Raw genomic sequence first — 21,670 nt, 5'->3', positions numbered from 1 at the left:
CATTGGCCAATTGCCGCCAGGCCGGGTTTACATTGCCTGAGGCAGTCAACCTCCGGATTCTCGACTTCCCAAGCTCGGCTGCTCCGCTCTTCATTTCTTCAGACAACGGGTACTGCCAACTTCTTCGACTCGCCTCGAGAACCTCACAGGGTCGGAACACTTTACAGTCTTCTCGATACTGTATACTCACAGGGAAGGAAATAGAGACCTTTGCAGTGTTACACAACATCAAACGTCTAACAATGCATCCTCCGTCTCCCCAACTCCTCCGCGCCTTGCGCACCTCTATCTCCCCAAACTGCGGCGCCAGCGCAATCTGCACACAACTCGCATCTCGCTCAATCCCCCCTCTCGCTCGGATTACCTCCTCCCCCCTCACTTTCCACCGCTACAACAGCAACGATGCTCGTCCGACCCGGATGATCCCTCGCGCTCACAGCGCAAAGCCCTCCAGCCGAGACCGCGGCCCGCCGTCCAAGGAAGACACCCAGACGGACTTTGGTGCACTCAACGTGCTAGGCAATATCCCCGCCCCGACGACCGCTATCGACGCTACTCTAGATACGGGATTTCATCTAGACAATGGCGTCAAGATTACCGGTGGGAACGGAGTGTTCCTTGTTGGCGGAGAAGCTTTTGTCTGGCGTCCGTGGCAGGGTGCTGAAGCAGGGAAGAACAGTATGGTCAATCAGAAGGGCCAGTTTGAGGTTCCGGAGCATGCTTGGGGTATTTTGGATCTCGTTTGGCCTCGTCCGGGTATGTTTTTGCTTTTGTTTCTTCTCTTGGCTACGGGGGTAGTTGTGTGATAGCTTATGTTTTTGGAAATACGTGGCTAATCTGTGTCTCTTGATGGTGTCTAGATATGTTGATTATTGGTATGGGAGAGACTGTGTTTCCTCTGTCGCCGGAGACCAAGAGACATATCAATTCTCTGGGAGTTCGGGTGGAAGTGTTGGACACGAGGAATGCTGCTGCGCAGTTCAATTTGCTGGCTACGGAGCGAGGTGTGTCGGAGATTGCTGCTGCTATGATTCCGATCGGTTGGAAGGGGAGGTAGAGTTGTTTTTTGAGCTGGTGTCTGGGCGGTCATATTAGGGGTTGTTGGACCCTGAACACTCGGGGGCTACCCGGTGGCTCGCTGTGATATTTGGGGCTACCGTTGTGAATGTTGTTATTATCTTGAGGGAGTCCTCTCCCTTTTAGAATGTCCCACCCACTCTTGTATGTATGTATAATAGGTAATGAGATTCACTGTCATATTAGCCTAGTGATTATGGTCTAGTGCCGTATAGCATCACTAGTGTCAGAATCCATGTGACGTCGACGGCGATCCCCGGACGGCGCGATACCCGAAACAGCAAGATAGTGACCTGGACTAATCGGGGGTTAGCTCAGGCCAATAAGTGCAACCCCGGACGATCTTCCCGCCTGTTGCTCACCTCCTTCTGTCCAACCTCCCATCTCTCCTCCCATGTACTATTCTTCCCCATTCATCTGATTCTTCCTCCATCCATTCTTAGAGGGCCTCTCACAACACTATGGCGCGTGAAGAGCCTCTCTTTACCCAGCGCCCCTCGTCCGACCATTCCTCCATTCGGAATGCCGAGGAGGAGGACGCCCTGCTAACCGGGATCCGCACCGACCGTGACCGACGCCGCAGATGGAGCTTCTGGAAAGAGCTCGGCCTCTTCACCTGGGCCCTCATTGCTACAGTAGCTGTCATCGTACTTTCCGTCGTTTACCAACATGAATCCAGTCGAGGTCCAGATCGCACCAAAGATCCCTGGACGAAGCCCTCTGGCAAACGGAACCTTATCTTCATGGTGTCCGACGGCATGGGCCCCGCTAGTCTGTCCATGACCAGGAGCTACAAACAACTCACACAAGGACTCCCCGCTGACGACGTCCTTGTCCTGGACAAGCACTTTGTCGGTACCTCTCGTACTCGATCTAGCTCCAGCCTTGTGACGGATTCCGCGGCCGGTGCGACGGCATTCTCGTGTGGTCATAAGAGCTACAACGGCGCCATCTCCGTGCTTCCTGACCATTCGCCGTGTGGCACCGTCCTCGAGGCTGCCTCCTTGGCTGGTTACAAGACGGGGCTGGTAGTGACGACTCGTATCACCGATGCGACACCAGCTTGCTTTGCTTCACATGTGAATCTCCGACAGTACGAAGACCGGATTGCGGAACAGGAAATTGGGGAGCACCCGCTGGGCCGGGTGGTGGATCTTATCATGGGTGGAGGTCGGTGTCACTTCCTGCCCAACTCGACCGATGGAAGCTGTCGGGGCGATGACCGTGACCTTGTCGAGCTGGCGAAGGAGGGTGGATACCATTACATGGATGATCGAGCCGGGTTCGACTCTCTAAATGGCGGCACTGAAGGCAAACTGCCACTACTGGGGCTCTTTGCGGAGAAAGACATCCCCTTTGAGATCGACCGCCGCAGCCAGAATGACGTGTACCCCTCTCTTGAGGAGATGGCTCGCACCGCCTTGACGATTCTCAGTCAGGCTACCGCCGACAGTGAGCAGGGATTCTTCCTCATGATTGAGGGCTCGCGCATCGACCATGCTGGCCATGGAAACGACCCAGCTGCACAAGTCAATGAAGTCTTGGCATACGACAAGGCCTTTGCTGCCGTGCTGGAGTTCCTAGAGCAGGACTCGACTCCGGGAGTGGTCGTGAGCACCTCCGACCACGAGACTGGAGGCTTGTCAGTCGCACGTCAGCTACAGCCCGAATACCCCGACTACAAATGGCTTCCTGGTGTCCTCGCCAATGCCAGTCACTCTTCGGAGTACGTCAACAAGAAGCTAGTGAACTATCTCGCCACCGAAACAGACGAAGATAAACAGCACAAGTTCGTCCGCAGCCTCATTGAGAACGACCTTGGCATCACAGATGTCACGGACGAGGAGATCAACGCCGTTCTCGATCCCAATTACCCATATGACCCCCAGTACGTCTTTGCGGATATTGTCAGCCGCAGGGCTCAAATCGGGTGGTCAACCCACGGACATTCCGGTATGATACCATCATCCAAACAACTTCCATCAATCACGAACTAACTTCATCAGGTGTTGATGTCAACATCTACGCCTCTGGAAAACTCGCGTTTCCCCTGGCGGGCAACCACGAGAACACCGAAGTCGGCGACTTCCTGGCCGACTTCCTAGACCTGGACCTCAAGAGCACGACCAAGAAGCTCCTTTCCTCCGACTACTGGACCATGTCTTCCGAAGATAGCCCCTTTGGCTGGCTCGGCGACCCTCTAGGCGAGGATGTCCGAACCGAAGGCTTAGACACGTACCACGGCGAGTTTCGCAAGCGCGGACTCTCCGAGCGAGGCTGCAGCTGTGGCGAGAGCCACTGAAGCTTAGACACTTGTCACGATTATTTCTATCACGTCTAAATCGTTAATCATGAATTATCCATCTTGCCATTTATACAGCAACTTTTGACAAACGATGGTTTTTAAATTAACCAATGTTTGCATGATACTTGGGTGAGGGTGTTTGGCGTTAACCACAACCACAATCAGTTTTATATGAATGATCAGAATGCTTTCCCTTAGCCTTTAATACATCACTTTCATCACTTCCGATAGCAAACCTCCGTATAATGCACATTACACGCATAACCACATAATTATTATACTACTATTTTTCTCATCACTCCCCAAATATCTCATATCATCCTACTTAGTAAAATCCCATCCATATCCGTGGACTCCGCCCCCCCGCCCAACAACACCTCAAAAACAATCCTCCCACCTCACCTCATCACATCATATCAAATCACCCCCACAACAAGCTCACATCATCTCCCCCCACCGGCCTATTCAATACAGCAATCAGTAGCTCTTCCTCCGCAATAATTGATACGAAATTAATTGATACAGCATTATCTCCCATGGCTAACTCCGCAGCAGCGGAAAGACATAGTGTTTACATCGGGGGTAGGGTGGATTATTCCGATGTAGATGGTACATTTCTATTGTGTTTTATCCTGGTTCAGTAGTATATTAGGTTTGATTCAGTTATATCAAAGTGATTCGTAGTTGATTGGTGGGTGATAAGTTGCTTAGGATGAGCGGGCAAATAGTAGCGGTAGGGTTGGTGATATTGAGAGTGCGTATTTGTATATTGTAAAGCCTTTTTTTACTGTCTTGATGGGAAAGAGGGCTGGGGGTTTCCGACGGAGAGGGTGTATGTATCGCCCGCGAAAGTTGCAGGCTCTCCTGCAGCTACTTGTACGTTGCAACTTCTTCTTCGGTATCATCCGGTAAAATAAAGGGATGTACATTAGTCCTATTTCGATATTCGCTTGTCTGTCAGACCAAATGAACCCATTGGTATTCAGTAATATACCATGCAAACACCAGACCAGGAAAAGAAAAATAATCACGTCCAACTACCGGGCACCTGATTACCCAGCGGAAAAGGGGTATTAGTATGTGTAGTCAAGTCATGTCCATGACAGTTAAAACGCAACCACCCAGGCGCAGTCATAAGAACCATAAAGACATCCAATGGGGGCCAAAAACATAAAGTACAAGATCCGATCAAAGACGGGCGTTCGGAGCGCCAGGTATAGAACAGTAAAGAGGATTAAGAATGATAACACAAGTCGTAAAGGAGGGGCATGCACCGAGAATCGAGCTATGTGAATAAGAATATCCAAGAAGTGAAGATGATGGTTGCTTGTCGAGTCTCCTTAGAGAGCGACCAGAACGACAACTGCGACCAAGGCAGCAAAGAATGAGCCTCTCATGACTCGCTCATTCTGGGAGGGGGCACCGCTCGTGTCGGTGCTACTGCCCTGGCTGAATCCAGAAGAGGTACTTGAGCTGCCACTAGTGGTGCTGCTGCTGCTGCTGCCTGGTACGTTTCCTGAACCTCCCTGGTTCTCAGGAACCGTGCCGTTAGTTCCAGAACTGCTGGAGTCGCTGGCACCGAGATCCATGTCGAGACCAGTGGCGCCAAAAGATGCAAGCACGGTGTCATTGTTGGTGATCTGAACCGATTGCTGTAGCCCGTCCTTGTTGGTGAACATGTACGACTTGTTTCCGTTCGAAACAGTGCCATTCGGGGCATCGTAGCACTCAACGGTGATGTCGCTGAACGTGGCATAGTAGTAACCCTTGTCTTTGATGTCCTGGCTGTCCCAATCGATTTCGCCACCAGCCCACTCAATGGTTCCGGGTGCATTGCTGGCTTGGCCGGCGGGCCACAGGGAAAGCTGCATTCGGGATGGGGACTGGGGGTATTGGTAGCGCTTGGCAGTTTCGTTCCAGGTCGATTCCTTGGTGAGAGTCCGCTTAACCTGACCATCCACAGACCAGGTAATCGCATCTTCCTTCCAGTCGATCTCATACTCATGCCAATCATCGAAGGTATCACTTCCGTTGACGGCATCCTTATCGCCGTTGTTGTCTGCACAAGGCACGTTAGCAGCAGGTTTCGGGAATTACATTCGGTACGATGTTAGGCTTACAGTTCAGAACACCCTGCCAGTAATAGTTGGTCTGGACATTCGCCAGATCCGCACCAATCCACTCAAAGTCGATCTCGTCCTTAACGTCTGAAAGCAGGATGAAAGCCGTGACGACACCGGCACCACGGCTGCTCTTGACTTTGCCGGAAATCTTGCCATACCAGACGTAGTGGTTGTTCGCAAAGAGGGTACCAACAGTGTTCTTGGGCATAGTGAGGAGAAGATTTCCATCGTCCAACTTGGGGTACCCGCTGTAGACCCAGTCGTATTCGGACGCATTTCCGAGGTATTTGGTGTTCAGCGCGGCACTATCGAGAGAGTCCCACTTGTAGGTCTTGCTCTGACACACGGGCTCACCAACGCAAGAGTCTAGAGAGTATGACGAAATGGGGTCGCAACCACCCAAGCAGTAAGCACCAGTACCGCACTGTCCATATTCTAAACGAGCATTAGCGGATGAGGTAATACCACATAGGGCTATATTTGAAAAGGGACCAACGCACGAGAGCAGCAAGGATACTCTTCGGGGCACTGAGAGCTGGTACTGCATGAAGGAGGGGACGAGGCAGCCCAGACGGAAGTGGCGGCCAACGAGGCCAAAAGAATGGAAGAAGTGTACCGCACCATTGTGGCGGACTGGGTTCAGTGAAACACCTGAGAGCTAGGAAGTAGATGCTTGTATAGCTAGACACTAGAGATTGGTCTGGAGACGTGCAAGACAACACTGCAGAGGGAAACCGTTAGTTTATAATAGTAATTAAGGCACAACATTCACTGGCTCTGATGTTGGCTGTGCCTGAGTGGCAAAGGAAAGTTAGGGCGTACCAAAATTCAGTCTTGGCCTTCTCCTTTACCGCAGTGAAGGATAAAGATACCGGTTTCTATATAAAGACGGCGATAGAATTGAGTGATGGGGAATCCAAGGACTATGCAAGTGGAATCCAATCAAAAGTTGCGCCGATAATGAGGGACCGCGGGAAATTCGGGAGGTAAGTATTCTAATCGCCGTATCACCGCCGAGGGAGAGATGGATAGAAAAAAGGATGAGGAGTACTGGGCAGGAGAAAGAGTGAAGAGAGCAGAGGAAGAAGAAGACAACCGGGGAAGAGATGTCGAGTAACGATAGAACGAGCCCGGAATTGTGCCACGAGTACAATGAGGAAGGAAGTCACCCAAATTGGGGAGGAGGAATAGGAGAAGTCATATACTATATAGCCTCTAGTACTTGCCTAGAAAGTTGGCGCTCTTCACTTTCTTTCTCTCTCCTCGTTGAGGAAGGAACGGTTCAATGCGAATGCGGTTCCGGTGGGACCTCGTAGCCCACCCGTCAGGTAATTTCACCTTGCTGGTAATGCACGGCCTCATACGGCGTATTCGGTTTCCAGCAGCAGCAGCACGAGAACCTTTCGAGAACGTTGTCTGTTCCCCCTCTTCCCTCCTCACGCAGACGGAGAGACATCCCGGGACTTTTCTATCCCTTTGTTTAGATTAGCTATCCGAGTAACTTGAGATGACCCAGCTGAATAGGATGCCCTCTGATGACATCTGGCATGTTGTTGGCCCGATGATCTGTTCGGTATCTCAGGGTCACTCAACTCACCTTCCCCCAGTAGTTACTGACCCTGCCTGATAAGAGCCCTCGGACCGTCCACAGCGAAAGGTAAAGTAAAAAGCGGTATTTACCATCACGGTACGGGAGAACTTTCCATGCAGGATCCGTCGTTCTTTCTGGATTGGGAAGCTTTCAATGGACGAATCCCTGATCTGCCCCAGGACCCCTACTAGTGCGCTAGTCTCGAAGCAGACCCTGCCCCACACCACCCAAAAGTCAATTCCTCCGTGGATTTCTGCTTTCTGCTTTCTGCTTTGTTTCTCTTACACAGCAAGTTCCTTATCGGCAGGCGCTGCTTCGGGCCACTAAGCACCCCGAGCTAGAAACTAGTAGATGAATTACTCGTCTAGCGCTGGCCTGTCTGTCCCTGACACTGCAACAAAACAGGGAAATCCTTGGGGTTGATCATGGAGAAGGGTGCGCTCATCCACATAAAACTAAAAAAACTCTCCCCTTTTTTTACCCTTTTTCAATCTTCCCCAGACCCAACCAAGGTGCTACTAAAACTCGTGCTCGCTTAACATCTTCAAGAGCAACCAAATATCCCGCAAAGCCTACTAGGCAGGTATCTACATAGCCCAAGTGTCCCCATCCCCTCCCCATGTGGTTCCCCCCTATGACTAAATCCACAACAAATAAACCCCGGTTGGTGCTCACTCGGTCACCCACAATGTCTCAAACCAAATGGGCCTTGTTCCTCGGAATCAAGTCAGCAAACGGAAAAGTCCTATCTACTAACTACCGGACTAGTTAGTTCTTGAGGAAAAAAAAGAAAAAAACAAGAAAAAGAAAAACTGGTTCGAGTTGACAGCCGGTCATTCCGCGCACCCAGATAAGAGATCCAAGACATGAAAATTCATCTAGTCGCGAACGGTCAAGTTTATTCGTCTGCCTAACTAGCTGACGATAATATTAGATCTCAAACTTACAGAGTACATATACATACATCACTTACACAGTATGTTCAAAACAGGAGAGCGAACAGGTCTCTTGACCAACAATGAATTACCGCAATCGTCCTTGGAAGCAGGGCTGGTTGTTACACCAACGGGGCGGCATCCTCACGTTGGCTGTGCGCGCGCATGCCGGATTATCTCATCGCCTTGATTTCTATAGACCTGCCCGAATCGGAGGGGAATTCATCAGATCAGGAATTCGGCGCGCGGCACACGACAGTCTCCCGTGGTTCATAGATAAATCACTAAGTAGCTAGCTCGTGGATTGTCTGCTCTGTCAGGGGGCCAAGCATTGGCATGAAGATATGAGCAAAATTCTGAAAAGGTAATAATACACTGTAAACAAAGAGGATAAAAAAAATGGAACTAAAACAATAATAAAATAGAAACCAGAAAACAAAGCACCCGGAAGCTTGGGATATTTTTAGCCGGGGATGTCTTTGCCACAAAACAGCCATGGAATGTGGCTTCTCTGACAACATGTTTGTATGATGAAATCGGTCGGATGAAGCAAGCAAACAATAGGTTGCGGATTGCGGGTTGCCGGATTACAATGGGGAAAAGAAAAAAATATGATAAATGATTTCAATCCCATCTGACTTCTGAATACAATGTCATGCCCTGCTTCCCGTTCGTGGCTCCATAATGCCGTTTATCCACAATGACACCATATATGTCAGTCATCAATTTAAAACCGAGACCCGAGTAGCTAATTGAATCCACCAACCCCGACTGCGGACATAAGCCAAACTAACACATCTGAAACCGTGAATTAATTCGCTACTTAAAACATATGATGTTTTTAGATAATATATTATATTAGTTCATAGATTAATTTCATTATTGGAGCAATATTGACGGGAGTAATCGTTATCATTATCTAGTTACTAGTTTCGTATTTACATATCAGCTGCAACCTCCTGAACAGATGACTAGTAGGACAGTGCTAGCCTACTAGGTCCTAAAATTGAAGCGGGAGGATTGGCATCTTCTCCCCCCATTGGAAACCCAAATCACACACCGCATCTACTGAACTTTATTCCCCAGAAATCTCTCTCCTATTTGCAGAACACTTCTCTCCAATGCAGGGGTAACTTGCTTGGGATTTTCTTTCAGTAAACTTTAAAATCGCTGCTGCACCGGCTCTAATTTGAAATCTACGATGAGAAGGTGAAGCTCGGAGCACACACGCACACAATTGTCAGCAGCTGTTCCTGACTATCTACCTTTCCAAGCTAGCTAGCTAGCTAGCTAGTTAGTTTGCTAATTCTGGATCCATACAAAGTATAAACAAAAGTAATAAGCCCCCGCACATTGAAAATCAGGTACATAGTTCCAACCCCCCCCCCCCCCCCCTCGTCTAATGAGCAGCTACCACATAACATAGCACGGAAAAGGCAACAACATAACGAACAGACACCGTTTAAATTTGTCCATATGATGTATACATTTTTCCAACTCACAGCGAGTGAGTAAAATATCAAGCTTACATCACCCATTGCGAATACCCATTGCATGAGTATGCAAGGGGAGAGTGAGTGTGGCTCAAGGCAATCAAAAATGATTAGGCCATGTGGGGAGGAAATGATTGGAGCAACATACAGATAAGAACCTAATTATCTGGAAAATGACATGACATGTCTTAATCTTGATATGATCCAGCGATGGACAGTTGTGATTGCGGATATCTAGATACCGGTCGGGCTCTTATGTGGCGCGATTGGCTGCATGATGATCATCGGCCGAGAATAATTGCGATGTTTAGACTAGGTTATTGTGAACCCCGGTTGATGGATGGCTGTGTGATGGGTCTTGTTTTGTTGTTTATGGGTTGTTGGAAGGGTATGGTTTGGTGAAAGTGAGGCTATTTTATTGCTAGTATTTCTCTTAACACAAGCTTAAAGAGATGTCAGTTATGGCATAATTTACTGTATGATTTGGTCAGTTTGCTCCGACTACAGAAAATATACGATCAGCTTGAGTGGAATATAGTCCATGGAGAAAAAAAAGAAATACTTCCCCGGACATAACCATATAATCTTACCCTATCTGCAATCCTCGCCACTTACTAGTCCATCAGTCATAGGTTTCTGGCTGTTAGCCTGACTGTTGATAAACCCAGTATGATGGAGGCAATTACATGTTACATCATATGTCACTCACAAATATATGGTTTTCCATGGTAGAACTGTCTTTCGGCCCCGAACTATATAAGTACTAGTATATCCTCGGCGGCTGTATCACGCACAGATGGCATCATCGTATTGCTTCTCTGTAATGGGCAGCACTATACTAGGTTGGCCATGTTTGAATTGCCACTATGTATTTATCGATGGCGAATGCTGCCGACTCAGCAATGGAGGTGTGGTTAGATCTAGGTTCACTCGTCACGCTGTCGTTTGTTGATGTGTTGATATGATTGTGATGATCTAAGTAGATGGACAAGGTATCCGATTCAAGGCTGTTCTAGTACACGGAGATATTAAGACAAAAGCAAGGGAGTAGAGTCGTAAGGGTTCGAGAAGAAAGACATGTGTTTGACAATATAAATGGTTATCTTTGAAAATTGCGAACTACTACTGCTCTCTATAAAAGGCATCAAGCTCGGGTTGTGTGGTGTGCTGCGTAAATAATAGCTGCAGGTGCTTAGGCATGCAGACAAAATGTGTCTGATGTGTTACTGAGAAACAAAAATGCAATAACCATTGTCCCAAACGATAAAGTCTACTATGCCATGCCATGGCCTCTCGGAGAAATGTCAGTGGATTGAGCTTGTTGTATGTAACACTTCAAGTGGGGCAACACTGTGATTAAGTATGTGAAATACATGATAGAAGCAAGTATGTGTATTGAAACATAAAAAAGTCCTTTGGCTGGTAGTTATGAATCATCAGTTGTAGCTGTCAAGGTCAATCTTTCCATCAGAGGGATGGCTGGCTTGTTCCGACAAGAATTACTAGTTGGTTTGCTTTAATGAAAATTGAAATATAACAGAAGTTCTCCTTTTCAGAAAAGAGACTGATAGACCTCATAGGCTCTGACAGACCTGCTCTTATTCTGCTTCCATTTCAGCTACCACCCTGTGAAGCCTCACTAAATCGTCAAGGCAGTTTCCGGGAATCTGGAGATGGTATCACCCCCAGTGCAGAGCATAACCACTTCAGTTTAATCTTAAATAGCTTGCAATATCTCAGGAAGTCCCGTTGCTGATTACTAGTCCGCAACTGCCATCAAATTACCAAGCTTGATTTGCCTGGTTTGCTCTCTCCTTCACTCCGTCTCCAGCTCGGTGTGAATAAACCAAATCCTCTACTCGCTTCTTTCTTCTCTTCTCTTCTCTTCTCCTCTTCCTTCTGTTTCTTTCCTCCCCATCCTCTCCTTCTTATTCTTCTCTGCCATCAGGATTTCATCCAACTCATCATATCTTCTTTTTCTTTTGTTCACCTCTCCTCCACGGCTACGCATCTTATCATCTTGAGTACTAAGCAAGAACTATCGTCAACGTCAATCCTCGTTCATATCCAAGATGAGGCCCTATTCAATTGACGGTGCCATGGCTGAGGCCCTTAATCACCTCAACCTTATCTCTTGCCATGTTGGTTATGAAACTTACCTTTCTGTCAAACTAGCGAGCTAAATCACGTAGTTCCGTGTGCATGGACAACACCACGTCGCCAACGAGATCGGAAAGCTTAGCATTATGATTGTGAACAAGTTCTCTGAGGGAGTTGAGCATCTTACTCCTGAGGAATATGTCCTGGCCCCTGAGGTAAGCAGGAACAAACAAGTCTGATGGCGAATGGCGATTACACTGCAATGAACACTAACAACCACAGCAGGATAGTGTCACTCAGGAATCTGCAAGCACCCAGCTCTCCTCTCACATCGATAACCAGAAGCCGAATGGCTCAGCTTACTTGTGCGACACTGAGAAGGAGAACAATGGCTATGTGGATGGGACCAGAAAGATGCCCGAAGGACGTCATCTACATACTGGAAGCTGGGCCCAGGTCGCCGGTTCGATCTCTAATGGTCGTAGCCATGAGGTGCAGTGTATGTCACCTATGTCTCTGGCGTTGGGCTCCGTGTCCAAGCCAAGCCAGAGCAGTGACGATGGTACTGAAGGGCGTGAGTCAGGAAATGCCGGAGTCACGCTCCCTGCATCTGTCTCTCCCGACATCCCCGACGCTAAAGCCGGAGTCATTCGTGTCTATGGGAAGATTACTCGGGATTTCATCCAGTATATCACTACTCGCATCCACGAAGGGCCCTTGCAGGACATCCGCGTGGAGACTAATGGAAGGACCAAGGTGACCTTCCAGCATGCCGCCCAGGCGCTTGCCTTCTTGAACTCTAACCAGGATATGGAGCGCATGCTGGGCTATGGACGTCTTGGGGAAGGCTACCGCGTTGAGCTGGCCGAAATTATCGACTGGAATGAAGACCATCGTCGGATGAACCAACCTATCCGGGAGCGTCGCCGCCTCTCTTTTGCGAGGAAGAGACTCTTTGCCGAGGGCATGTCTCCCGATAAATGGAAGCAGGACATACGTGCTCTGGCTGGACCGGGAAACATTGATTTCCTCTGGGTGTTCAATTCTGGTAACGGTAAGTGCCTACTATATCATATAGCGATTACAAACGACTAAGCAATGCGAATTACCACAGCGACTGCCGTGTTCACGAGCACCGTCGTTGCTCGCCGTGTGCTCGAGGTCTTTGAGGATTGGAAGAATGGCCGAAACGTCTACAGTGGCGTTTCGGTTACTTACTCCTCGGACCCTTGCGAGAAAGAATTGGTGCTGGTTCGCGAGACCAACCGCCCTGGCATGGCCAGGAACTTTATCAAACGGACCCTGCGTTGACTCAGGCGTTTTGCCTGCAGATGGCACATGCCACGCAAAGGATAACATATCCATTGCATCATTAGTAGTGTTGAGTGAGAAAGGTGCAACGGGCACCATGTGTCATGTAGTCCGGATGACGCCGGCCATCTGCAAGTTGGAAATGCGAGCAACCTGACCCACCTCCATACACTGGAGATATGGGAGGGTGTACCTGAGTCGGTCCGTGCCGGCCACGGACCAGAATAAGGGGTTTCTGTTCATTTATGGAATAATGTCACGGATTCTAGGATGGAGTTGCTTTTGCACAGGTTACTACTATTAGGGCTGTAACCAGGATGTTAATGAACCGTATGTTCATACCAAGAAGTAGATATCGTAGCCACATAAACCAGCTTAACAAGAAAACAAGCAACAAATAATGCCATTGAACTATACACTATACACTATACACCATCCACCGATCTCCTAAACCCACCACTTACCCAAAACCACCAAACCACCCTACTCAGAAAGCGGAGGAAACGACCTCACAAAACTATACCCACCCCATTAGCAACACCCTAAAAGGGTAAAAGAAAAAGGAAAGAAAGAAAGAAAAGAAAAAACTTACTGAGCCGGACACTCATACCCCTCGGGATTCTTATTCAAATACAACTGATGATACTCCTCGGCATCCCACCACTGGCCCGCCGGCACGACGACCGTCGAAACCGGCTGCTTGAACCACTCCTTGCCGACCTTCTCCGTCACCTCGTTGGCAATTTTCTCCTGCTCGTCGTTATGCGTGAAGATCACACTACGGTATTGTGTGCCCACGTCCGGGCCCTGGCGGTTCAGCGTCGTGGCGTCGTGCATTCTGTAGAAGAACTCCAGAAGAGAGCGGTAGCTCACAATGCTCGGGTCGTAGGTCATTTGGAGGGCTTCGGCGTCTAATCCATATCCCCATACATATATTAGTTATCATTAGTGAGTATAATTTTGGGGGGGTTTGGGATGAAGGGAAAAGAAGGGTATGCATACGGCCAGTATCACCCGTACAAACAGCCCGGTAGGAAGGCGAGGCGCTGTGACCACCGCAATATCCTACTTTCGCTGAGAGGAGGCCCTTGCCGTTGCCGAAATGTTTGCGGAAGAGGTGTTCGACGCCCCAGAAGCAGCCGGCGGCGACGGTGGCGGTTTGGGGGGTGGATGTGGTGGAGGTGGAGGACATGGTGCGTGCAATTGTTGTTGTTGATGCTGATGCTGCTGATGTGGTGGGAGTTAGGGATAGGGATAAGAAGTTGGTTGAGATGAATGGGCGAAGTAATGTGCGTGTGAAGGTTGAGGCCATGGACTTTTTTTCGGAGAGCTCCACCGGAGTGGGTGGTGTTGGGTCCCGCGGGAGGCGGGGATGAGGGGGAGGTTGGAAGTTGGAGGTTGGAGGTTCCGTCGGTGCAATTCTGTGTGTTTGTGTGTGTGTATTCTTGGGTGGAGGCGGTTGTAGGTGACTTTTGCGAGTTTATCAAAGAGGATATAAGGAGATTATAGTACCTAATTGACTAGTAGATAGTGGTGAATTGGAGAAGTGGATTTGTCATGCAGGCGGGCGGTGGCGTCATTCCGTGCATGACATCAGGAAGGCTTCTAGAATTGACTTCTAGAAGTAATACTATAGTGGACACTGGACAAGCCTAGTTTAGTGCTTACTGTTATGGGCGAAAGGTATAGGAAAATTCATCCTGCTATGGTACATGGCCCGAAAACTAATATATGCCTTTGAATAAGAAATACCATCAACATGAAAAAGAGAAGAAAAAAAAAAGTAATCGAGTTTATGAATCTTTCCAAGTTCATATCAAGCACATCAATCCCGTACACACCAGATGAGCAGGTCTGATTCCAGATCGCGAGGTCTGCTTCACCAGAAATCAAAGCATGTGGTATCCTTCCTGAACACCGTCCGTATTACCTAGACCCCAACAATTAAAACAAAGGGAATTGCGGCTCACTTCAGTTACCGCAGGGCGAATCCGCCGTTGGAGAAGCTCGCCGGGGGCTTCTCCAGCTTAGGCGTCGCCATCGCACTGAGCCGGATAGCATCTCTGCTGCTCAGGCTGATGTCTCGGGGCCGGATGTCGCCGCCAAAGGTAGTGCGTCGATGCGTGTTCTTCATGATAGGCAGGGTGCGAGGGCCCAACACCCCGGGCTTGCTTTCAATTTCTTTCTCGCCTTTGCCCATTCGCCGGGCCTGAGAGGCCGTGAACATGGTATTCATAGTGTTCATTGTATTGTTCTCAGTCGGAGAGCTTCCGTAAGTCGCCGATGTCGGGCTTCGTCGTCGGTGGATGCGCAGGGCATTGGCGGAGCTGCCCATCTGGAACGATCCTCCAGAGATCCGTCTCATGGCAGAGGTAATCTTGATGGCATCATCCTTGCTTGCCTTCCAGCTGTTCTTGTCGGATGCCGGGCTGCCCGAGTAGCTGCCACTCGATGTCCGGACCGCAATCCTAGAGGGGCGCTCGACGGACGCCCGGTTCAGGAAGCTGCTGCCCTCGATGTCGCGCAGGGGTGACTTTTCGCTGTCGGACAGGGGAAGCGTTGTCGTTGGCGGAGGTGCTATTGGGGAGCTGCTGTTTTTTTTCGTCAAGAATCCCGCCTTGAATCGGTTGTTCTTTTGCACGTTGAGCGTCGGTTCGGGAACTGCGGACACTGGGGGTGACCCGCCTGAAGAAGGACTGAAGTTGCGACTGGGCACTGGAATTCCGCGAGGAATGGGCGATGTCCGGGGCAGCTGGGGCAGCTGGGGCTCCGGGCTGTTCTCTGGTATAGTGGTAATTTGCGTCTTCTGTGGTGTCTTTTGAAATTCGGTCAATGTGCCCTCGTGCTCGTCGTCCTTCCATCGTACACTTCTCTTCGTCGGTTTCGCGGCGGGTTTTTTCGGTGAAAAACTGACGCTCTTTCTGCCGACGTTCAACTTGCGACGTCGGGGTGATCCCTTCTGCGGCGAAGGCGGCGCTGCTGTAGGAGTCAAGACAGGTGCAGCCAAGGGTCGGCCCAAGGGGGCGGTAGTCGCAATGCTCAGCCTCTTCTTCTGCTTGAAGGGACTAGCCTTGACTGGGCTCAATGGCGGCATGGATGGCAGGTTACCGTCTGGCTTCACGATGTTGGAGACTGAGGTGGAACAAGAATTGAGCATCTTTGCCAGCATTTTCTGCCCTTGCTCAATGGCTTCTTCCTCACTGAGTTGCATAAGATTCTCAATCTCAGTAATCAGTTCGAACTGTGCCTGGAGAAGCAATTGCACAGTGGCCGCTTCGCCCGCCTTGTCCTGTTCAGCGACTGCCGCCAGAGCCTCACGCTCATGGTTGGCCCTCAGCAGCTCGGCCTCGCGAGTCATACTGACAAAATCGCCATTGTCGCTGATATCAAAGTCTTGGAGTTGACGAATGGCGTGTTCCACCGCGGACGTCATGCCGCGGTCCCACGCATTCTTCGCCAGTCGCTGGTGATAATGTTGCCTGCTACTCTCCAGTTCGAGAAGGATTCCTTGGGCTGTCTTGCGTACGGCCCTGAGATTGGACAGAGCATCCTCGGCTTCACAACTGGCGCAGATATGATCGAAAGCGCCGATCCACGCAGAGAGCAATCCAATCCGGCGACTGATCTGCTTCTGCTTGATCATGTGGTTGGTTCTCTCCTGTCTCTCCGATAACGAATGATCGTACGCATTGCGAATGCGGGACAACCCTTCACGAATGACTGCATCCTTTTTCTCGGTTTGCTTTTTGAATTTGGCAAAGGCGACCTTCTCGGAATCCTTCTGCTGTGCTTTAAGTTCGTTAATCAAGGCCATTTGCTCATCAATCTTCACCAGGAAGTCCTTGACGTGACGGTTGACATTGAATACGTTGCGTGTGACCTTCGTCTGAATATTCTTCGCCCTGTTGGCATAGCGTAGGGTGTTTTGCGTCTCGTCAAAGTGCTGACTCGATGGGCTAACGCAGACAATCATCACAGTCTTGCAGTTACCGCCAAGCGCGAACTTCAGGAGACGGGTCAGTTTGGAGTTTCGGTAGGGGACATGGTTTCGTTTCCGAGGATCGCAGAGTGCATTGATGCAGCTTCCAAGGGCGAGAAGGGACTTGTTGATGTTTGCACCTTCAAACAGTCTCTCTCCCCTGTTCTTGGTTGCGCTGGCACGCTCACTACCCGCAAGGTCAATGATACTCAGAGTCGCCATGGTATGGGGCTCGTTCACATCGGCGTTTCGGTCTTTCTGTGCAATGTTGATCTGAAGGACTGCGTGCGACCGCGAGGAGGTAGCGTTGGCTTCGGTCGGGGACATGGTACGGCATTCGTTACCCCTCATGATCATGTCCATAACCTGCTGTACATTCTGCGGGTGATGGCTCGACAATCCTGACACCGAGACGGACTTGTTTGAATCCTCTCGGAGCATCAACCCCCCTTTGCTACCTCCAGGCACAAGAAGATCACGGATAGTCTCGTTGTAAATCTCGAGGTAGGAAAGCGAAACCTCAGTCGCCTTCTCTCCGGATCGTTCATCTATGCGTTCGAACAATTCCTGCATTGTCAGGAAGATAATACCGGGCTGCTGGGCCGTGCCTGTAATGGTGTGAGTCTTTCCACAACCTGTGGCACCGTATGCAAACACTGTTGCATTGTAGCCGTCGAGGACGCTGTCGAGAAGGTTTCGGGTCGTTGATTCGTACACCTCTCCTTGCGAGGCATTCTGGTCGAAAATTCGATCGAAGGCGAAGGTCTGATCCTTGACACGTTTTCCGTTGGGGACAACACTCTTGGAGAACTTTTGTACGGGATTGTCCTCCGGAGGGTCGAACACACTATTTAAAAAATTGATTAGATCGTACTAAAATAGCATGGTATACGTCAAACTCACAGGCACCGGTCATCAATGACTTTGATGATGGAGCGAAGGCCCTTCTGGTTGAGCTTTGGTGTCGGTGCTCCAGCTAAGGAGCCGTCACCAAGGAATAGCGGACCATTTTCGCATTTGGAGAGCTGTGCTGCCTCCCGGATGGTAAACGGTCTAACCCGGACCGCAACGGTGATCGATGAAGCGTCGGCCATGGTGTTTCGTAGGTGACAGCAGAGGCGCCACGTCCCTCTAGAGGAGAGCTATCGCGGAAGAGGATTCAACGCGGCGGGCGGCTATCCAGGGACGTTGCGACGCCCTGTATCGTCGGCAAGGCGAATTGATGAGGAACAACGAGCTGTAGAAAATAAGGATTGAGGAGTCAACCGTGAAGAATGTTGACTGTGGACCTGTTTTTCCGTCGGCCCCAGAGATTCCCCTGTTGAGCAACGCTGAGCACTAGTTCCAGCTTCGGCCTGACTGTTGACACCCGCTTGTTTTCCACCGCCTTGTTGCTCCGAGCAACCACCTGCCGTGTTGATAATCCAACTATGTTGTGGCTGCAACGTTATCGCTTAGAACCTTGCTTGGTACTATGACTATCTGTTTTATATATACGGCATATAGCCCATAACACCACGCACCATTGTTTCCTGATTGGTCCACGGCCTGTTGTAATGATGGAATTGGCTGAGAATGATTCATTGATCATTACTTTGTTGCTTTTTCCGTGGTACATGTCTATTTTTTGTTTACTATCCAATGCAGAGCTTCGGTAAGACAGACTCGACAGGACGTTATTGGCTGTAGTGTGTCCCGCATTTCCATTCTGTCTGTTGTACCTCCACTGTATTGTGCTATGGCTCATCGGACATCCCTTAGATTGCCGCCAAATTGAAGACTTGCATTGCAGTGGATCCAAATTACGATAGCTTTACATACATGCAGTCATTGTTGTCAAAGGAACAATATTCCTGGCAGTACTGGAGCTCTGTTTGCTTTTAGAAGTCCTGCCTAGCCTATATAGATTCTAGTCCGAGAAATTCTTGACTGACACATTATTGTATTTCTGTCCAAATATTGACATAAAAGAACGTAAACGCCGCCGATATGAGCCCCGATCAACCATGCGCCAACCCTGAAAGTATTGCTGAATACCACCTAGAGAAGTACTTTGATGAGGAGGAGCTCAATTAACCTCCTCCTCTTCATCATCGAAGCTCGGAACAATCACATCCCAACCAGGATCATCCAGCTCCAGGTCAATCATGTCCTCATCCTTCTCCGAGTCCTCGCTGGGTTTCCGGAATCTGAAAGCAATAGGCTGACCATTCTTAATCTCAGCTGCTTGCAGCGTAAGAGTGCCGGCACCTTTCTTTGCGGCTCCACGTTTAGGAGCATTGTCATCATCGAACGCAGGCACCTCAGCCTCCAGTCGCGTCCAGCCCTTCTCTAGATCATTCTTATCCACTGCAACGCCGAACTCAATCTGAGAAGGATCTTCTGGAACCGAGTCGCCGTTGATTTCGCGAATCTCGCGGGATTTGAGGGCCTTGAGGAGCATATCTTTCGTAGTGGCGATCGTCTCCGATGGCGGGAGCATCAGAAGCACGGTGGTCTTGTGCTTCTTGAAGAGAAGAGTCCAGCTTAGAGGGTCGGGTTGAGACTGTTGTTTTGGAATAGGTTAGCACATCAGCATGTCCTTAAATATAGAAAGTAGATAATGTAGTTACCATGATACAGGCTGGTCAAGTATGGATTGTATGATCAGTGAGCTGATCTTCAGCGGGACCTCGGAGCTTTTCGACAAGGCGGCGGACGGAAGTCGGCGAACCAAGCGCTCAGGTGCTTCCCGTTTTCCAGCTGCCCGTGATTTTTATGTCCTCGGGGAAAGCTGACACCACCACAACCAGCTACCGACCTCCTCCGCCAACCTACGCATTATTCAAGCCATTAACGACCCTGGTTCGCTCTCACCAACAGCAATCGCAAGCAGTCAGTCATCATGGTGGACAAAGGCTGGGACAGATTAAAGGGACACGAGGACAGCCTCCTATGGAAGATCTGGCACTGGGACAGATTCTTCGAAGCAGATGCGCCCCCCCGACTTGGGATTAAGCTCAGAAAGCGTATTCAGTACATGTCCACCTCCGCCTTTTCCGCCGGTTTGGGTATCGGATACATGCACGGCAGCAAGACCGCAGCCTACCGGTTTCGAGCTGAGAATGCCCATCGCTTTCCCGACGCGGCGCGGGGGTGGTACCAGTACCATAAGTCGAAGAATTATCAAGCTTTCTTGCAGGGATCTACTCAGGGCTTGAAGATGGGGCTTAAACTAGGTACTGGTGCTCTGTGTTTCTGCTTGTTGGAGGAGGTGGTGGATTACGCCCGGCATGATCAGAGGGATTTCCTGTCGACGGTTACGGCGGGTTTATCGATGTCGGGAATTTACAGTGTGTTAGGTGGGTTATTCTCTCTGATTGCTATTCCCTGGGCTCTGGATTTGGGCTAATGTTGTGCGATTGTTGTTGGTTTCTAGCGCGACAAGATATCTATACGGCTGCTCGTTCGGCCAAGACAGGTCTGAAGTTGAGCTTGGCTTATGGCATTGTGCAGGATGTGCTTGAGACTTGGCAAGGAACTCGTCCTGCTTATGTTGATATCGTTCTGGGAAGTCGTCGGTCGAGGACGGAGTGAGAACTGCGCAATCTGCATAAGCACTTTTCGCTGGATGTCTACGTGCCTCTCGGCTTTCTCTCCGGTCATCTTTCTCTGGCAGACGCAACAAGAAATCTCGCGATTCTCTTTATAGGTGAGTCTCTGATCTAACCCTGGAAGCACCAAGGCATATACTAACGGCAGAGATCTAGGGTTGCGGAAATAGTTGCACACGCTTGCCTCACTATCCTTAGAAATCCCCACTCTACGAACAGAGGTCTTCCGAACACCCGCGCTCGACCAGCGCTGTCCGAATGAAGCAAACCACATACCCCGGACCGACCCACCGGCCAGACAGTCAATGGCGTCCTTATACCCGGGCTGTCCAAGAACAACAGGATGCGCCGTCTGTAGGCACAACAACAGCGCGCTAAATACGACTGGAAAGGAGTTATCCGGGCACATATAGGAGTTATCTATGAAGGGCAGGAACCGAAGCGCGGTTTGACATAATTTCTTGTGATGGAGTTGAGGATTGTTGATACCAAAATAATATCTGACACGTCAAGTCACGTTCCTTTCCCTAAGATTGGGATGATAATACTGGAACCATCCGAAAGCAGTACTCATTCGCGTGTCCCCATCACCTGACCAGCCGGGTTGATTAAGAACAGATGATGTGCAGCGGCAACTGCCTGCTGTCTGATCTCGTGCGCGCACGGATCCTGACCACCCGGTGATTATTGGCTCTGGTAGGCTCTAGACGTTGGGAACCATGCCTGGCAACTGGCAAGTGCCGAGAAGGCTTGAAGCCTAAAATAGGGACCGTACTCGTCTAGAAACTCGAACTCGAACTGGGATGCATGGTTCCCCATGCAGGTGGGCAGACGATCGGATCCATGATCGATTCTTATACTTTGTAATTTCGATCGACCTTACTTACACATTATGTATTATGTAGCAAACAGACCCTTGTCCAGGGACATTCCTTGTAGATTTCTACATAGTATCAGTCTGGCAGCGATCTTCATTCTTGCTCGAGCCATGTAATTTTCCGAGCTCACACTATTTTTTCTTTTTTTTTGTGAGTGTGAGAATAAATCCTGCGCTAGACTAGACTTCTGACTTGGACCCACCGACAGCAGGTATGTATTTACTTTGCTTCCTTTTGAGGTGCCGAATTTTGAGATAATAATATCAATAGTATTATAGTGTCACC

The 21,670-nt window shown here is 49.6% G+C and overlaps 8 protein-coding genes across 8 annotated transcripts; 4 read left to right on the top strand and 4 right to left on the bottom strand.

Annotated features, from left to right (window-relative positions):
• Nucleotides 1–99: 99 nt before the first annotated feature.
• On the top strand, nt 100–1,265 carry BO83DRAFT_375942 (Mth938-like domain-containing protein). The gene is made up of 2 exons (XM_025530590.1): nt 100–756; nt 861–1,265. Exons 1-2 carry the CDS (start codon nt 243–245, stop codon nt 1,055–1,057), a joined length of 711 nt encoding a protein of 236 aa, XP_025391149.1. The 5' UTR covers nt 100–242; the 3' UTR covers nt 1,058–1,265.
• Nucleotides 1,266–1,447: 182 nt separating this feature from the next.
• BO83DRAFT_375941 (alkaline phosphatase) lies at nt 1,448–3,650 on the top strand. Its single transcript, XM_025530589.1, has 2 exons — nt 1,448–3,030; nt 3,084–3,650. The coding sequence occupies exons 1-2, from the start codon at nt 1,539–1,541 to the stop codon at nt 3,377–3,379; spliced, it is 1,788 nt and encodes a 595-aa protein (XP_025391148.1). The 5' UTR covers nt 1,448–1,538; the 3' UTR covers nt 3,380–3,650.
• Nucleotides 3,651–4,590: 940 nt separating this feature from the next.
• Nucleotides 4,591–6,420, bottom strand: utr2 (putative cell wall glucanase (Utr2)). The gene is made up of 4 exons (XM_025526637.1): nt 6,328–6,420; nt 6,006–6,226; nt 5,503–5,940; nt 4,591–5,441 (listed from the first exon to the last, which is right to left on the bottom strand). The coding sequence occupies exons 2-4, from the start codon at nt 6,127–6,129 to the stop codon at nt 4,723–4,725; spliced, it is 1,281 nt and encodes a 426-aa protein (XP_025391147.1). The 5' UTR covers nt 6,130–6,226; nt 6,328–6,420; the 3' UTR covers nt 4,591–4,722.
• A 5,176-nt stretch (nt 6,421–11,596) lies between these two features.
• Nucleotides 11,597–13,010, top strand: BO83DRAFT_435049 (uncharacterized protein; the record flags this gene model as incomplete). The annotated part of the gene is made up of 4 exons (XM_025535856.1): nt 11,597–11,665; nt 11,717–11,839; nt 11,907–12,678; nt 12,739–13,010. 4 exons carry the CDS (start codon nt 11,597–11,599, stop codon nt 12,933–12,935), a joined length of 1,161 nt encoding a protein of 386 aa, XP_025391146.1. The 3' UTR covers nt 12,936–13,010.
• A 408-nt stretch (nt 13,011–13,418) lies between these two features.
• Nucleotides 13,419–14,127, bottom strand: BO83DRAFT_396440 (peptide-methionine-S-sulfoxide reductase; the record flags this gene model as incomplete). The annotated part of the gene is made up of 3 exons (XM_025533133.1): nt 13,419–13,452; nt 13,528–13,846; nt 13,938–14,127. 3 exons carry the CDS (start codon nt 14,125–14,127, stop codon nt 13,419–13,421), a joined length of 543 nt encoding a protein of 180 aa, XP_025391145.1.
• A 783-nt stretch (nt 14,128–14,910) lies between these two features.
• Nucleotides 14,911–18,008, bottom strand: BO83DRAFT_306439 (kinesin family protein; the record flags this gene model as incomplete). The annotated part of the gene is made up of 2 exons (XM_025527291.1): nt 14,911–17,761; nt 17,818–18,008. The coding sequence occupies 2 exons, from the start codon at nt 18,006–18,008 to the stop codon at nt 14,911–14,913; spliced, it is 3,042 nt and encodes a 1,013-aa protein (XP_025391144.1).
• A 974-nt stretch (nt 18,009–18,982) lies between these two features.
• Nucleotides 18,983–19,529, bottom strand: BO83DRAFT_386095 (uncharacterized protein; the record flags this gene model as incomplete). The annotated part of the gene is made up of 2 exons (XM_025532651.1): nt 18,983–19,459; nt 19,527–19,529. 2 exons carry the CDS (start codon nt 19,527–19,529, stop codon nt 18,983–18,985), a joined length of 480 nt encoding a protein of 159 aa, XP_025391143.1.
• A 157-nt stretch (nt 19,530–19,686) lies between these two features.
• BO83DRAFT_414910 (uncharacterized protein) lies at nt 19,687–20,697 on the top strand. The gene is made up of 2 exons (XM_025534598.1): nt 19,687–20,255; nt 20,333–20,697. The coding sequence occupies exons 1-2, from the start codon at nt 19,799–19,801 to the stop codon at nt 20,488–20,490; spliced, it is 615 nt and encodes a 204-aa protein (XP_025391142.1). The 5' UTR covers nt 19,687–19,798; the 3' UTR covers nt 20,491–20,697.
• Nucleotides 20,698–21,670: the final 973 nt, after the last annotated feature.

Source organism: Aspergillus eucalypticola, assembly GCF_003184535.1.
Source record: "Aspergillus eucalypticola CBS 122712 chromosome Unknown BO83scaffold_5, whole genome shotgun sequence".
NCBI lineage: Eukaryota > Fungi > Ascomycota > Eurotiomycetes > Eurotiales > Aspergillaceae > Aspergillus > Aspergillus eucalypticola.
The sequence above is the reverse complement of the archived record's forward strand: the minus strand, read 5'-3'. Positions and strand labels throughout refer to the sequence as shown.